The 16,956-nt window shown below is 45.9% G+C and overlaps 1 protein-coding gene across 2 annotated transcripts; it reads right to left on the reverse strand.

Annotated features, from left to right (window-relative positions):
* Positions 1–61: 61 nt before the first annotated feature.
* WDR91 (WD repeat domain 91) lies at positions 62–16,792 on the reverse strand. Of its 2 annotated transcripts, none has more exons than XM_080972075.1 (15): positions 16,634–16,792; positions 13,816–13,995; positions 13,386–13,593; positions 12,295–12,377; positions 11,742–11,878; positions 10,834–11,002; positions 9,856–10,014; positions 7,820–8,019; positions 7,338–7,488; positions 6,554–6,648; positions 4,823–4,991; positions 3,572–3,680; positions 2,695–2,807; positions 2,064–2,261; positions 62–671 (listed from the first exon to the last, which is right to left on the reverse strand). In XM_080972075.1, the coding sequence occupies exons 1-15, from the start codon at positions 16,754–16,756 to the stop codon at positions 507–509; spliced, it is 2,259 nt and encodes a 752-aa protein (XP_080828201.1). In that variant the 5' UTR covers positions 16,757–16,792; the 3' UTR covers positions 62–506. The 2 variants fall into 2 exon arrangements, with proteins under 2 accessions (XP_080828201.1, XP_080828202.1); XM_080972076.1 differs by having other exon boundaries at positions 13,816–13,991; positions 16,634–16,762.
* Positions 16,793–16,956: the final 164 nt, after the last annotated feature.

A 16,956-nucleotide genomic window follows, 5' to 3' on the forward strand; every position in this document is an offset into this window, starting at 1 on the left:
ATGATTCTCGTGGTCCCTGAAGTTTCTTTTAAAGCCGCAGAAGCAACACACACAGGAAAAATGCAATGAAAACATTTGCTTTTAATAAGAAACACAGGAGCAGACACAGAATACTGTTAAGGTTTCACACAGGCCCTGTTTTCCATTGGGATCTTTACAAGTCTGTATCGCATACCTCCACAATCCTGGAGGTTTATGGCCATGTGCAGTTGAGGACCCAGAAGGGGGAAACGGGGCTGGTCGTCACTGGAAAGAGCTTGTAGATCAGTGCATGCCTGCTAAGAGCATCGTTTAATTTAGGGGGAACGGCTGTAACTGAAACTCCTATCTGGCAGTGGTTTGGCATCAGCTTTAAAAAAGTTTCCAACCTTAGAGGAGAAAGCAACATTAAGACGAGTGGTTTAAACAGCCTCTCCTGCCCAAAATAGTCTGAATCTAGATGGCTAATACTGATTTCTCCCCCCCAAAAGTCAACAGTTTGTGCTTTCCTATCAGCACAGTTTCCTCTATGACTTCTGTGCAAGTAAAGTGGTTAGTTTGATCTTTCCATCCATGGAGGCAGTGAGGCAGGTCCCACAATCCATCGCTGTGCACCAGTCCACAGTGACCACCGGGGCCCTGTGGCCTCCCAGAGAGAGGCAGCTCTCCAGGACCTTGTCGTTACTGTTCAGCTGAAAGAGAAGAAAGGCAGGCAAACATCAACACTTAGCAAACTTCTGTGATAGCAATTACTGGCCCCAGTTTGAAATCTAAGAAGTCTAGCTGCACAAACCACACTCATTTTTACCAGAATAGTGCTCTGTAGTTCTACAAAGGAGGTAGCAAGATTTAGCATAGCCAAATCACTTGAGCTGGACAACTTGAGGGCTGCAATGGATGCCACTAGCATTTTCCCATCATCTTTCACAGGTGAAATCTTTTTCACCTACCTGATAAGCAGCTTATGATCCAGGTCATGATCATCTATACTATACACATATTAGGATCTGTGCCCAAATAAAGGACTTTTGCCTAGGCTACCAAGCAGGGCCAGGACAGAAGTGGGATTTGAGGTTTCTGAGGTCTCTGTCCAAGTCAAATATTGGGCTGTGCTGGTTCTCAAAAGGCGGCGACTAAACTAGAGGGCATAATGGCTAATATGGGAAGGGGCTCTGAAGGGCAGTATAGAAATCTTGAACTAGCATTGTCAAAGCTTGCAGGGGACATGCAGTAGGTAGAACAGGGAAGCCCATAACAACACAGCTATATTTAAGGCGAGGAAACCAAGAGGTCAGACACTGGCAAGGCAACCCAAATCTCCTTTGCTGGGGCTGGAGAGTTGAATTAGGCAGACATGCCCCTCTGCTCAGCCCTGCCAGCCTCCACTGACCTGCTGCCTCCTGCTGCCTGCAGCACGGTACTATACTATTTGTAAAAGTCCTTAACAGCTTGGGATCAGTTTACATTTGAGATCGCCTTGCTCCATATGTGCCCACTTAACAACTTCAAGAGGCAGAATTGGTGCCACATAATACCTGTTCTGAATTTGTAGGAACTCAGTCTTTTAGTGCGGCTGCACCTACCCTTTGGAACTCCCTGCCTATTGATATCAGGCAGACACCTTCACTGTACTCTTTCTGATGCCTGCTAAAAGCATTATTGGTTAGACAAGCCTACTCAGATGTTTAGAAAGTTGTTGCAAGTTTTTTTTTTTTTTTAGTCTATTGTTGTTCTAACTTTTTGAAAGTTTTAAATTACTGTTGTTACTTTTTTTCAGTGATAATTTTATTGGCTTTGGCTTTTTTGTAAACTGCTTTGAAGTTTTTTTTGAAAAAAAAAAATCAAGCGGTGTATAGACATTACGAAATAAATATAAGCATCACTCCATTGGTACCGAACTCTGCCTCCCACCCACTAAACATGAAGGCAGAAATGTCAGCAACAATGTCCAGTCACATGCATTGGCGAAACCCACAAGCAGGACGTGACCGCAGTAGCACTCTCCTGCTATTGTTCCCCAGGAGGTATAATGCTACCTCTGATCCTGGAAGTAACAGATAACCTTTGTGACTAGCAGCCAGTACCTTGTAGATGACACCCCCATTGGAAGAACAGGTCAGCATGTAGTTTCCTTCCGAGTCAAATGCAAAGAGCCTTCCACGTGGGAACTGGACCTGCTTGTATCCGCTGTAGCCAGACAACACAAAAGGGCCAGTGGCATCTCTGGGAAGAGCGTATTCGGACACTTTGGAGCCGCTTTTGTGGATGTTCCACTGAATAAACTAGGATGGGGAACAAGAGACTCTACGTTAGATGCCAGAAGGAAAACACTTGATCATCTTCATTCTGCTGTGCAGTGGCATCTGCAGCTGTGGAGACAGAAATGACAGCTGGCAAAAAAACCAGGAAAAACCCAGCCACTGCAGCTTCTGCCTTCAGGACACTAGCATTTCCTGTCCATGGGGTTTGTGCACCACCTTGCTTGAGAAGGTGCAGCATGCGGCTGGATCCTTTCTGGGTGGCATTATGCAAATCAGATGTCACTGTCATTAATGGATTCTTAATGTTTTTACCTGAATATGTGGTTATTGACTTTATTTGGCTATTTCACATTCATGGTAAGCTGCTTTGAGACCCCCATGTGCAGTCAAAGAAGCAGTACGCTGATAAATGCAAAAATAGATTGATACAACCCCACGTCTCCCTAGAACCTACCTTCCCATCTTCTCCAATGCTGTAAACAGCATTCTCGTCATAACTGAATTCAACAGAGTAGACTTCCCCATCATGGGCCTTCCAACTCATAGCACATTCATGCTGCTGCATGTCTGAAAAGGGACATAAAAGGGGTGGGGAGTTATTTTTAAGTAAGTGTGCTTTTTAAAAATTAACAACAAATCTTCACAGAATTCTAAAGAAGAAGCAGGGGAAAGGCTCCCAAAACTGTAAAAGGACAGTGTTTCTTCCCTATGTCTGTGTAGTTGGGTGATTAAAGTGGTAGACTAGGACTTAGGAGACCAGGGGCTCAAATCCCCACTAGACCCATGAATCTCACTGGGTGATCTTGGGCCAGTCACTGTCTCCCACAGAGAAGAAGGGCTGACCATCTAGTTGGCAAAGGAGCATATTGAAAGCTGCACAGAACATTCTGTGTGTGTGCATTTCTTGCTGCACACAATGATTTGCAAAGAAGGGTAAAGGGGTGCTAAAGATACAGCAGCAAGGGCACTCTTCTGTCTCACTCTGCCCCACATCTCCCTGAATGAGGGCTCTCTGAAGGTGGTGTGGAGGACCAGAGGTGTTGAGAATGCTTTGAGCATGGAAAGAATCCCATCTGTCAAGTGCTCTCAGCATATCAGCACTTCTGCCTGAAGCATTTGAAATCCTCAGACCGAAAGAGATTAGGATGAATACACCAAGCTATGACATTACAGGCAGGGATAGGGAACCTCTGGCCCTCCAGATGTTGCATTCTCATGAGCGCCAGCCAGCACGGCCAATGGGCAGGGGTGCTGTGAGCCGCAGTCCAGCCTCAGACGCCCTATTCTCTGTGTTACAGGAATCTAAGTTGTATTCCCAGCTGGCAATTTACCAAAGAGACGGATTATGCCATCCGCTGCTCCAGTGACCAGCAGATTCCCATTGTGGTTGAAGGCTGTGCAGTTTATAGCAATGGGCTCAGGTTCAAGAGAAAACTGGAGCTGAGAAAGACAACAAAACAAAATGTTAAAGAGAACTTAGTTAGATGTCCTTTGCCCTAGAAACTTTGCTTGTACAGCAGACACACAGGGGAACAATTACTCAGAGCTCTTGGGTTGCTCAACCAAATGGACACTCACTCCATCTGGGTTTCCCCTCTCCTGTTCAGTTCTGCACCAGAGGGAATTTGGGACATTTTGAGCAATCCAGTCCATCGTCCCCTCAGAGGCTTTCTTGTACCGTTGCCTCTCACCACAGAAGTCTGAGAACTGTTTCTCACCAGAGAGAAGCTTAAATATAACTCTGGGTAAACAAGGAAGGATATCCTTTCTTATGCTCCTGGGAGAGAGATGCATAACTTTCTTCAGGCATGTCTCCTTTACATGAAAAATAACTTAAAAATTCTGCCGCAAAATCCTGTGTGGGCACCGACTCTCCCACTTGCCAGTGGCTGCCGCTACCCATCACGACCAGCACACAGGAATGCAAGAAGACTGGATCCATTCTGAGAGTGTCATTAGTTTATTTTGCTTCCACAAGTGAAGCCACACCCTTGAGAAACTGAGGTCCTCTTTGGTTGTGTCTTCCAGCATTAAAAAAATTGCCTGAAACATAGGCAAGATGGGAGGGATCTCATCACAATGGGTGAATAAGACCAAACTGGAGAAGGAACTCGGCCTAAACCACAAGGAGATGGAAGGGCAGATGCTACAAGTTAGTGGGTGGGGGCAGAGTAGGGGAAGCAGCAGAGCCCAGAAGAGAAAAACAAAACCAAGCTGATGGCAAGTTAGGAAAGTCACATGAATGGAAAGGAGGACTGACTGTGGAACTATAGAAATGGGGAGTGGGGTAGGGTGGGGGCACAATTCAGAACACTCCGGACAACTTCAGTGAAAAGCCTAAAAATTCATCCAGAGTTTTTATGACATTATAATATAAGGTGCCAACAACAAACATTCACTAGACTGTTCATAACTGGCACAGATAAATATTAAAGCAACTGGGATGCAACATTAATCAGACCCAGCCAGCATTCCCAGGGCTCAGGGAGTTGTAGACCAACAAAAAGCTGGAGGGCCACAAATTCCCCATCTGTGAACGCTCCCCTTTGCTCTTTGGGCTCAAGGAAACAACACAACCATACCTGCTGCTTCATGGTTTTCGTGTCCCATAGAAGCAGTTTCCCTGGAACTTGATTCATGCCTTTCCCTCCACAATCTTGTGCTCCATGATCGAGCTGGTTGCCAAGGCCAGACGCAGCAGCTGAACACACAAAAGAAGCACCACTTGGGCTGCACGCGAGGGAGAGGATCCTGAAACAGAGACCCACACGGTCAGCCCTGGCTCTCTGCACAGGAAGTCCATGAGCTGCCAGGCTGGAAAGCAGCCGTTTCTGGCTTTGATCCGACTTTTGTCCAGCCCCTACCCCAACACCTGTAAAAACTACGCATCCAAACAAGCCTCTCACTGCACTGGGGCTATGGGTGGTTCCCTTTCTTTTATTCTCTATTCCTTTGGCCTCTGGATGTTAAGAGGCAGAGAGGTGTTTCTAAAGTGAGGAGTGCAAACAAAGAAGAGTAGCTTTTGATAGTCATGGCCAAACATGAGCAGAAGGACAAGGATTCATCAAGAACTAGCAATCCCTCTGCCCCTAAGAATAGGCAGAAGCTTCCTGTGATGTTCACATTCTCCAAAGCCTAGAGCAAAGTGGAGGCTTCAGATCCCCCCAATTCCTGAACACTCATAGCAGGGAAGATGCAGCTGTACTCTTGTTCTCTTGCCTTGAACATGTAGGGGATAAAAAGCCGCAGGGCAGCAATACTGCCTGTTCCAAAAAAAGTGGAGGGGGGGGCTGCAAGAGAAGAAAGCACTCTAGGTTGGCATCTACCATCTACACCAATTGCTTAGAGCAACAACAGGAAACTGGGACAGATATAAATCCCGCAACTGTGGTCAGTTACTTAAAGCAACCAGAAAACAGAATCCATGCCCTTTGTGTCAAAGGTTTAATGTTTTCCAAGAAGTATGGGGAAGCTTAGGATTTAGTGCAGACTGAAAGAAATCCAGAGGAAAAGAGTTTCAAAAAGGTGGCTAACATGCAAACCATCAATGGCCAGTTCCCATTTTCCCTACACATAAAATCTGTGTAACAGGAGGCATGTTTAAAAAAAAACAACCCACAATCCCCTGCCTGGCCTGTTCTTCCGTCAGGATGGTGCTGTACATGGAGGGGTCCAAGCCAAAAATTGTGAATGGAAAGACTTGATCTTCTGTTTGTCTCCAGTCTCATGCTCTGCCTTCACAAAAAGTCAGGGGCGATCCAGGAAAAGATGGTGGGCGCTTTCGGGAGCCTTGTAGTGGCCAAATCACTTTGGCCTTCTCTCTTGCCATGAAGGAGGGGACAGGGTGGGGATTTCTAGGCACAACCAAGCACCATCACCCCATCCTCCGTCACATCTCTACAGCTACAACTTTGGATGAGGTCTGCACACTTGCCTAAGATGGAATGCAAACTATGGAATTCTGTTGGTATGCCTCTTTTGTTCATGGAAACTGATTCTGTGTTGGAAAATCACGGCATACAAGACTGCTCTCAATCCAGCATGAATGAAGCTGTGTGCACCCAGACATGGCACTAAAGCAGCGTACCACTCACACGTGCAAAGGAAAACGCGCACAAAGGAGTATTACGAATCACAAACAAGCAGTTGCCTTAGTGTAGTGAGTGTTGGTGAGCTCTGGACAGGTGAACACTGCCTCTGAAGCACAAGCTGGGCATCGCCACGCAAAACAGGGATGCATTTGAGATTTAGAGACACCAAATGACTAGTTTTACGACAGGTGAGGCAAGAGGGACTCTGCTCAAGAGGGTTACCTGGGCATGTCTTCATCAATGCTGATTTCACAAAGATTCTTCTTGGCTTCAGTGTCGTAAAGACGAACCGTCCCAACTCCACTACCCAGCAACAACTGGAACACAGCACCAAGGAGAACGTTAATCAAGGGCTGGGTGGCGGCAACTTCCTGTTCTAGCCACCTTACCCAAAACCTTTGCAGCTATTTCTATTTAGTCTTTCACTGCCCCCACCTCCACCCTGTCACTGCTACCCTTCCATCATCCGTTGCACCTACAACCCCATGAGCATAAATGAGGGATATGCTTCAAGGGAGACTGCAATGACCAAAGTCTAAAAGTCTCGCATCTCTCTCCACCCAGCACTTGGTCTGCTCCATTTCTCTTCAGGAGAAAAGAAAGGGTAGCCAACAAAAAGACCAAAAAGGAATAAAGACAGAGCATCAAATTGGAAGGAACAGATTACAAGGATGCAGTGTGTGGAAATGGCTGAGGCCCTGGTGACCCAATTAGGAAATTAGTAAAAATTGTGGTTCTCCTTTGTACAGTGTCTCATCCTGTGGTCAATCAGGCTATGAAGTCTTTGCATCCACTAGAATCTGGAAAGAGCCATGGAAAACCTACTTGGTTCATAGAAAAATGATCAACTGTGCTGAGCATTCATGGGAAGGGATATATTGCCCTCAGGAAGTACCATGCAATACACTTTAGGCCTCGGGACATCTAAGACCAGTCAGAGGTTGTATCTAGGATGCTTCAGCAGCAGTTCCAGATGTTCCCTGTTGCACCAAGCCCAGCTACTCACCAGCCTGTCCCGTTTGGTCGCCCATTCTAGGGAAAGCAGGGGAGACTTGGAAATGGAAGATGCTTTCGTTTGCATGATGGGGTTGAAAGACCACACCTTGATGACTCCGTCCACGTCCAAACTGGCCACTCTTCGACCAGAGCAGTCAACCCTAAGCACAGAAGGAAGTTATGCAATGGTCCTTTCCAACCCTCACGATTACAGCTTCCTCAAGATTTTCTTCTGCCACGTTTCATACAAACTATGCCGGCACTATCATTAAAATAGTACTTTAAACATGCAGAGCCCTTTGCAATCCTTACAAAAAGTCAAAGTCACAGTTTACTTATCGCAGATAAGGAACAGAAGCTGAGGGGCTGGGGAATGCTAAGGCCATAGCCAAGCTGAGACCCCACAACTGCAAGTCCGGCACTCAGTCCACTGAACCGCGGTGGCTCCCTGACCACCATCCTCTCCTTCCCCCAAGGGGGAGTACCCCTTACCGGCAATGCATGATGGATGAGTGGTGTTCTCCATATTCCTCCTGGCTCAGGACAATGAATGGCTGCTCTTGCCTGATGCCTCCAGCATCTATGCTGGACCCGAAAGCTTTGGTCAGGGTTTCTGCTTGCTCAGCATGCAGCTCAGGGGGAGGGTCTGTTTCAGTGGCAATAGCCTCCATCTTCCTGTCAACATTCTGCCCCTAAACCAAGAGAAGGACCCTGCATATAGTACAGCAAGCCAGGAAAATCAGTTAAGCGACTCAGTGGGTGCTCAATGAGTACAGAGTTTTAGGTAACCAAGGCAGAGCTTTGCATCATGCCAGCAGCTAAGATGCATCCAGGCATGTTGCAAGTAGCAGTAACCACCTTCCATAGACAGGCATCGTTGTTCACTTTCTGCATGTCCCACCCGCCTGCAGAGAAACTAACCTTGGGGGAAAGGCCCTGCCTATGAAATGCAAGGAAGGGCAGCATCTACCTCCCACAGCCTGGAGCTTTCAATCTAGTATCCTTCTCCACACTATCTTGGAAAGCAGAGGGGCATTAGTCCATGGAGTTCACACTAATACACCTGGATAATTTGCCATACCTGAAAAAGCTCTCTATGTATCCTTGCCACTAGCTGGGGCGTTAAGAGACACAGGCAAACACAAAATGCAAGACAAAATGCATCTTTTAACTTTTGGTTGGTGCCCAGAGGCTCCTCAGCAATATTAATACACATACAAAGCAACACACAGAAAGTGGAAAATGCCAAGCAGAAGCAGACATTTTCCCTTTTCAGCAAAGTCAGCACACAAAGAAATCCAAACAGGAAATGAAGCAGGCTGGGCCTGTTTACAGAGCAGTAACCGATGAAGGAAACAGAAAGCAGGACTGATCAGATGGTTTCCAATACGGGAGGAAGCATGCAGTGAGAACTGTGCTGGGGCCAGTGTTTTTTAACCTTATCAAATAATCTGCAGTCGGGATAGTTTGCAACACAAAATTATTCAGGATAGTGAGAGCAGACCAAGGAACTCTAAAACCCTCCAAACAAGCCTCTTCAAATGTGGTTTCTTTGCAAGAGAATGGGCAATTAGATTCAGTCATTCATGTCCATTGAAACAAAAAGTATATGCCCTGCATTCGGTTACAAAAAAGTGGGGTCTAAAGTAGCTCTTAACAACCCTGGAAAGAAATCTTAGGGTCCCAGTGGAAAGCTCCCTGAAAATGGCAGCTAAGGATTCTTAAAAGATTTTCAGTTTGAAGGGTATTTCATTTCTGTGCTGCTGGCACAGTGGGACCTCTCTTCTAGACACAAGACACCTACATGCCGCTTGCTTATGCACAGCCACTGCCATTAGAGGTCAATGCTCTGAATGAAAATGCCTTCAAATGGGTACCCACTCCATTCAGACAGCCAAGAGGTTTGGAGATAAGATGTACGATTGCAAGAAGCTCCCTCCTGCTTCTATAGGCAACTGAAGGACTGGGGCCTATTCCAGCCCACCGGAGCTTTCATTTGGACAAGAGCCAGGGATACATCTCTGTGCACATTGTGTCATTTCTCCCTAGAAAACAGGTAGAGAGCATGGACAAAGTTCTTTTTAGCCTCATGCTTCCTAGCGTCAACAGCAAGAAAGGTTGTACCAAAGATTCACTCCCATGTGCAAGAGCCACAAACCAGAGAACAGCAGCTGACATGCCGAAGGGAAGAACTCCATTCAAGACAGCGTTGCTGTTTATTCAGGAGGCGGGGAAGGGGGTTAAGGAGAACCCTTTGTCCCCAACTTAGTTCACACACGAGGATATCACTAAGTAAAGAAACAATTCTGATTCTTCATCCCCTGCTTGATCCAAACATGAGACTCTCATTTTAAAAAATCAGCACGGTAAGTAACTATCTGCTCAGGCACACATGGATCTGCACTGCTTAGACGACAAATCATCAGCCTGACTATTACTAGACTGCTTGCATGTGATTTACTGGACACAGAAATACAGAAAAGACTTTATCCCATTCTCTAACCCATCAGAGACACACCGGTCCATACCTGGGAAGCTGTTTTAGTTAAAAGTTCTTTCCTTTCCTTCCCATGATCCTGCAGACGCCTCTGACGCTGCTGTAGGAAGTTGGACTCTGCTGCTACCGGGCTACTGAAGTGACTTTTTAATTCCTTGCAGGCAGTGGCTGCCTCCTTTCCTTTGGTGCTCTAGAAGGTAAAGAGAAGACTTCTCAAGTTTTGGCTCTCCCAGATACCGTGCCTAAGCTGACATTTCTGGTATGCAACACATCTAGGAACATCACTTTTGAGAATTCTTTCAGGTGATTGGTTCTGTGTCCTTTGAACGTTACCCCACCACCTAACTTGGAAATAGCAGAAGAATTCAGTGGTTTGAGAAGGGGAACACCCCCATGCCACCTAGAAGCACCAGCTGTGACTTATTTCGGTTGATCTAGGAGCCTGTGCACCTCCTAGGGTTGCTGTATTCAGCTTTCAATAAAGGTTATTGAGAAGTGGCTGTTGGATGTAGGTCCTCAGTATATCCCAGTCACCATCCTTGGACAAGGTGCAAAATACAAGAACCTGCCAGGAGCAGGTTACCATCAACATGCGGGTTAATATGGAGGACAGTTGGCAAATGGGCACTTGTGCCATTCCTTCTCCCTAGAGGTGCTGCCACCACCTTCACTGATGGGTTTTCAGAGGTATCTTAACAGATTATTCTTTTTGCCCAGGTCTTTGGGGAAAACTGATGTTCTCAAGGCCCACTGTAACTGCGATGCCCACTGCCATATTTATTTAAACCTTTAGCATTTATTAATGGTTGTATTGATGGCATAGTAAATGTTATTGCTTCAATCAGCTATTTAATCAACTACCCTGGGATCTTCCTTGATGAAAGGTGTTTAAAAATTAAATAAGCACATTACCTTCACGTAAATGCAAAAGAGCAACCTGTAAACACAGCAGACATCCAGCCTGACTCTAAACACAGGTGTTAGCCTGACTGCTCTTACGGTACCTCACCTGGTGGTTTGATTGCTCTTTCTTGCCCACCGACGCCACGCCAGTCTGTGCCGAGCTGGATCCTGTTGTTCTAGAGGAGCCCTTTTTGCTCTGAGACAGCAGAGACGACAGGAATCCCCCTCGGGTCTGCAGAGAGTGAGCAGGGCTTCTTTGGTTGCTTGTCATGTCACTAGAAAAAAAGGCAGAAAACCCAAAAACCTCAGCATCAGGTGCAAAAGACAGAGACATGTTCAAAAAAGTCCCGCTATCATTATCATCATCATCATCATCATGCTGTGTGTCACAGAGATAACAGCAGGGATTTTTATACGTCTTCCTCCCCAGCTCAGAACTGGGGCCATAAGAGAACTTCCATTTGCTAGAGTTAAACTAGAAGTCACCTCTGAATTAATTGAGGATCCTGGACTATACAGCTATGTTAGGAATGGCTGCAAGGGAACAGAGCCTGCAGCAAACCTTAGTGGACAGTCCCAGACGTGGGTGGAAGGTCCCACTAAGGCAAATAAACTAAATAAAGCCATTAAGGGAGCTCCATAGATTCAGGAAGATGCATGATGCTCAACCGCAGGATGAGATTTCCCACATTTTAAACAAAAGAACGTTTAAAAGTAACTTAAAGTTATGAAGCTCTGATAGAAAACTCCTATAAAGAGACTGTTCTGTTAAGTGTGGTTGGGTTTTTTTAAAGGGAGAGGCCAGCCAATTGGTTCGGCAAGACCAGGGAGCAGGGGAGAGAGAAAACACCCAACCTTTCTCAAATCTTTGTGGATTTTTCTGAATGAACATACACTTCTCCAAAGCTGCTTGTCCAAGTTTGCCAGCAAGTGAACAACAGCAAAAGGGCCAAGATCTGCCTCTACCATCCAATCATGCAGCCATTTGTCCTGGCCTCTCACATACAGACTCACAGCTCTGAGTCCCCCAGATGGTCCATGTTGGTCACGTAGGAAGGAAGCTTGTGGTGGAGAATCAGCTCTTCCTCCTCTTCCTGCTGCTGCTGCTCCTCTTTCTTTATTCGGAAGTACTCTGCTTGCAAGGCAAACAGCTGAAAAAAAGTGGGGTTACAGGGAGAACAGAGAGAGATGAATTGCAGGTTCCATAGGCCACAAGCGGCCCACGAGGGTTGCTTAACCGGCCCACGAGCCACCCGCTTGGCAAGTCCCTGTGTGCAGCACAGCACAGCACAGCACAGCACAGCACAGGGACTCGCTTCTGTGGTGCCGGAAATCGTGTCTGCACAGATGCTGGAAATCACGGGCACGCACAATCCGGCCCACGAAGGGATCTCCGCTGGAGTGAACCGGCCCAGACAAGGTAAACCTTGCCGACCCCTGGTTTATATCATGCAACAGTTTATATCGTACACTATTTATTGGCTCTGAGTCAATAGCTCAATTTGAAGTTTAAACATGTGTTCTCCAGTTTTTGTACATAAGAGAATTCGAGAACGGACATTCTCACCTTTTGACGCAGAATTTCATTTTCTTCTTGCAGGAAACAACTTCTCTGACATTCTGTCTCAAAGTTCAAGATTACTGGTACAGGTAAGAAAGGTTAAGGGTGAAAAACTTAAAGCAAAAATGGAAGTCCTTCCTCTAAAGCAGACTTTGCCTACCGAATGCTCTCTAGATGTTTTGAAGGGTACCAGGTTGCTTTGTGGCTCCTTGAAGACTAACACACCTTTTATGGGATAACATTATGTCAAACCTACCTAGATATATAGAATGTTGGCATATATTTTACTTTATCATTGATTTTAACTATTTTTTTAATGTTTAAAGTAGCTATTTTTACTGATATTTTTTTTTTGTTCCAAGCAATATATAAATTTAATAACATAAATAAATAAATAAATTCCACTGCAACAGACTAACAGCCATCTGGAGATTGATGCCACTTTTACAGCTGTTTTGATTTTCAACAATAGAAAAGGCAATTTAAATCAATCCATTTCTTAACAACTTGACCACCAAAGGCAGCACCAAACAGGTCTTAAGGGTGTCCCTAGAAACATGGTAGTTTGTGAGATCATATTTATCTCACTCCTCACTTGGCATCCCCACTACTCAGGGATTTATATTTATTATATATCTGGGGTGGAAGAAGATGGAGGAATATATATTATCCAAAACAGAAAAAACCCACCAGCTGCTACCATCACCTGCCTGTAGCTTGAAACACTATTGAGAAAATGCTTGAGCTGCAAAGAAGTAACATAATGCTGACAAATGACTGCAGGTCTCTTGCCCAATTGGTCTAGTTGCAACATGCCAGTTTTGTGGGCTACAGTCCAGAATAAAATACTCTAGCATTACGTTTGGCCTTGGTTTCCTTAGTATGCAATTTTGATCTGCTGAAAGAACAAAAGATATAAATCCATAAGTTGTAGATGATATGGATGGACCAGACTAACAAGCCACACCATTGCTCTGTAACACACATATGGGAGAAAGCTGATTACCACTCTCTAACATGACAAGAGAAAGGAAGAGAGAACAGAGGATGAAGCTGTTTCATAATTAAAACTATTTTTTCACATCTAGAAAGGATATGCATACACTGAAATAAGACACTGAGGAAGTTGTGCAGAGAAACGATGAAAGTGTCTGCCCACTGGCGGGAAAAATATGTTGCAAAAGTAGGATTTGCATCTGGATTGGTGATGAAAGGTAGAACAAACCAGTCCTTCCACTCAGCTTGGTTCTGAAGTTCAGAGGCTTGTTTCAGAAAGAATTCCTGTGTCTTGTCGTTCCTGTTTGTCTAAAACACAGAAAAGGGGCTCAGATTACAAATTGTAATGCTGCTCCGGCAGCTGCAAATATTGGTTTCTGTTCTGGACCCAGCAGGGTGATAGGAGTACTTTCCCCCACCTAACTGCTAGAGAAGAAGGATGCGTACAGCATTTTGTTAGATAAGGCAACATATTTACTCTTAAAACAAACCAATTGTATTTTGAAGAAAAGCTATCTGCTTGACACAAACCTGCACAGTATGAACGAGGTAGTAGCGGTATAAGCTAATTTTCAGCTTGTTCACGGTAGGTCGGTACATATCCTCCAATCGACTGAAAAGGCGTCTGTCGAGGTAGCTCCAGTAATCCCGAAGGGCAGCCAGATCATAGCTATGAACGAACTGCAGAAACTGGTCCACTATCTTATCTACCTGAAGAGACAGCACAGATCCCCAAAACCCCAGTTAGTCCTTGCCCACGTTGTCAGCTTCCGTCACCAAAAGCCATAACAAAAACCACACATAAACTCTGGAGACAAGGTCAGGTTACACAACCTGCATCAGTCATGAGCCTCAAATGGGGAATTCCAAGAGCCACTAGCAATGCCTTTCAGTTTTCCTTTTGGGGCTGAGGCACCTTAGTGCCTCTGAGTCACTGGCAGTGCTGAAGGACCTAGTAACATTATTCCAAAGAAGTAAGTCTGTAAACCCGCTTGAAGAACAGCCTCTTAGACAGCCCTCACCAACTCAATGCCCTCCAATTATTTTGGACAACAACATCAGCCCTAGCCAGCTGGAATCCAACAATATCTGGAGGGCCACATGTCCCCCACCTCTGATATAAACAAAGCATAGCTTCTATGATATTGTGTACTGACATGCCAGGGGAGGGTGGAAGGAGAGAAGAAAGAATCAGAAGTCTTGCTTTCTTTGCCAAGATTTTCCAGGCAGATGTTCCCTTCTGTTAAAGCAGCTAGGCTTGAAAAGAGGCTATAAATGTATGTTTGACTGATATTTCCAGTTTTGTCACATCCAAATGGAACTTTTATCACTCAGTTTTTGGAGACTCACTGAAAACAAGGAAGCTGGTTTCAACAAAACATTGCTAACTTCTTTCAAAACCAGGCTAAAGTCATCCTTGGCACTGTAATTTCTCAGCAGGCCCAGTAAGAATTATTGTGCTGCATCCACCAACATCCCATTGTCTATCTAACACAGCCTTCCTCAACCTGCTGCTCTGCAGGTGTCACTGGACAACACCTCCCATAATCCCTAACCCCCAGTGATGCTGGCTGGGGGTGATGGGAGTTGAAGTCCAAGAATGCCTAGAGGGCACCAGGTTGGAGAGGCTAATCTAGGTCAGTGTTCCATCTTCCCAGTTTATTGCTTCCACAAGGCAAAACTCTAAATGAGATTGGCTAGTTACTCAGGTTGCTTGAATCAGGGGGAACAGAATGAAGAAGACAGAAAGATGAAGAAAACTGCCAAAAACCAAATGTAGAGATGGCACTTTCCAACAAGCTTAACTGGAAGTATACCAATGTGACAGGCAGTTCTAACATCAAAACAAAAGCATTATATGAATAGGTGAGGTGGTGGGATTTCATGTTCTGGAGGAATTGAGGAATTGGCAAAAGACCCCCTCACCAAAAAAAAGGAAGGAAGGACTTGGCAATAAAATCTGGCAGTTCTTAATATACCCTCACAGAAGGGTCATAATGCAACGTAACGATTCATATACAGTATATGCATAATTTTAATCACATATGAAATTATGATTTCAAACACTGCATTGGAATGGAAAACAATCTGTGTTGATACTAGGCCTTCATATGCAATCCTTTTATCATTTACATTCCCAATCTTATAAGGCAGGATACTATTATTCCCATTATATAGAGTTGCAGCTGGAAAAAATGAAGTGTGGGGTGTGGGGCTTGCTCCAATCAGTTTGGGACTGATTTCAGACAGGACTGTTTTCTATTTTTGGGATGAGCAACCACTAGCCCCTAGGCAAATTTTGAGCACAAGGCCATTTCCTTCACACCAAACACACATGCCCTATACCTGAAGTCATATGTGAGGTAGACACACAGCAGGCTCAGAAGTGAATCTGAGTTCCCTTTGGGGAACTCAGCACACAGCCAAGCCCTGCAGAAAGCATCGCCCATCAGCTGAATCACATGCATCCTTTTCAGTGTGAAAAACTTCAAGTGTGCTCATTATCACATGCCAACATCCCTTAGCCTTCAGCTATACTGAATATAGACAGTGCAAGTCAGAAGCAAAATTTAATAGTCTGAGTCTTCTGACCAACCTGGGCTAATTTAAATTTTGCTGCTGACTTGCACTGTCTATATTCAGTATAGCTGAAGAGGGGAGAGAAAGACCAGTTAGAACTCTCCTCTGTGGAATTCAAGAGAATATTATTCAAATTATCTAGGCTCTGTTTAACAAGTGCAATGTGTTGGGTACTGCTTTATACATATCTGAATTTACTGAAACCCCATTCAAGAGCTTTGTGTAAAGGGAAACACACTGTGTATTACTTCTAATGCCAAATATATTTTCGTTGATGCCCTGTTCCTAATTCCAGATGCGTAAGGACTACAGTACTGCAGTTACTCAGCTGAGGAAAAGGGAAGTACTCTGACCCTACTCAGGCTCTCTCCTCTTCCTTGCTAGCCTGCACTTGCTCCGGTGGGGAAGGCCTGCTTAAATTTAGGCACGGGTGCCGCTACAAGGGGCTACATGAGGCAGCCATTAGGGGGACGCTGGACTAGCTGCTAAGGAACCCAAAGGCCATCTAAACCAACCCGCCCGCAACACCAGGCCCATCTAGCCAGTGGCAGCAAGTGTCAACGCAGCACTGGCAAGGGCGCTCAAAATCCCAGGCGCGGAGCATTTCACACGTAATGCAATGCTGCTCCTTGCAGGTTCGTGAGTTAAATTGGAAAAGGAAAGAGGAGGGGCGGGCGGGACCTGCTCCCCCCAATTCCTCCTCCCCCAGCCCTTCCTTCCCTCCAGCCACCCGCGGGTCCTGCCGGCTTCCCTCCCGGGCAACCCTCACCCGGAAGCCCTTCTCTTTGTCCGCCTTGATCTCCGTGTCGAACTGCTTCAAGGTGGCCGTGAAGCCGCGGAAGAGCAGATATTCCCGCACCAGCTCATCGGTGCGCTCCGCCGCAGCCGCCATCGCGCCGCCGGGTCACGGGGAACAGGGAGGGACGCTCCGAGCTCCGCGCGCCGCCCTCGCCGCCACGCTCCGCCCCTCGCCCAGGCGCTCCGCCGCCCTCGGTTCCCCCAGCACCGCTTTTTGCTAGAATCGGCGTTTGGCGGACAGCGGGATCGCGTTGGCTTTTGTTTCGCTTTGAAAGAGAGGAGACTGTCTGGTTT

Source organism: Podarcis pityusensis (genome assembly GCF_964106645.2).
Source record: "Podarcis pityusensis genome assembly, chromosome: 10".
NCBI classification, from domain to species: Eukaryota; Metazoa; Chordata; class Lepidosauria; order Squamata; family Lacertidae; genus Podarcis; species Podarcis pityusensis.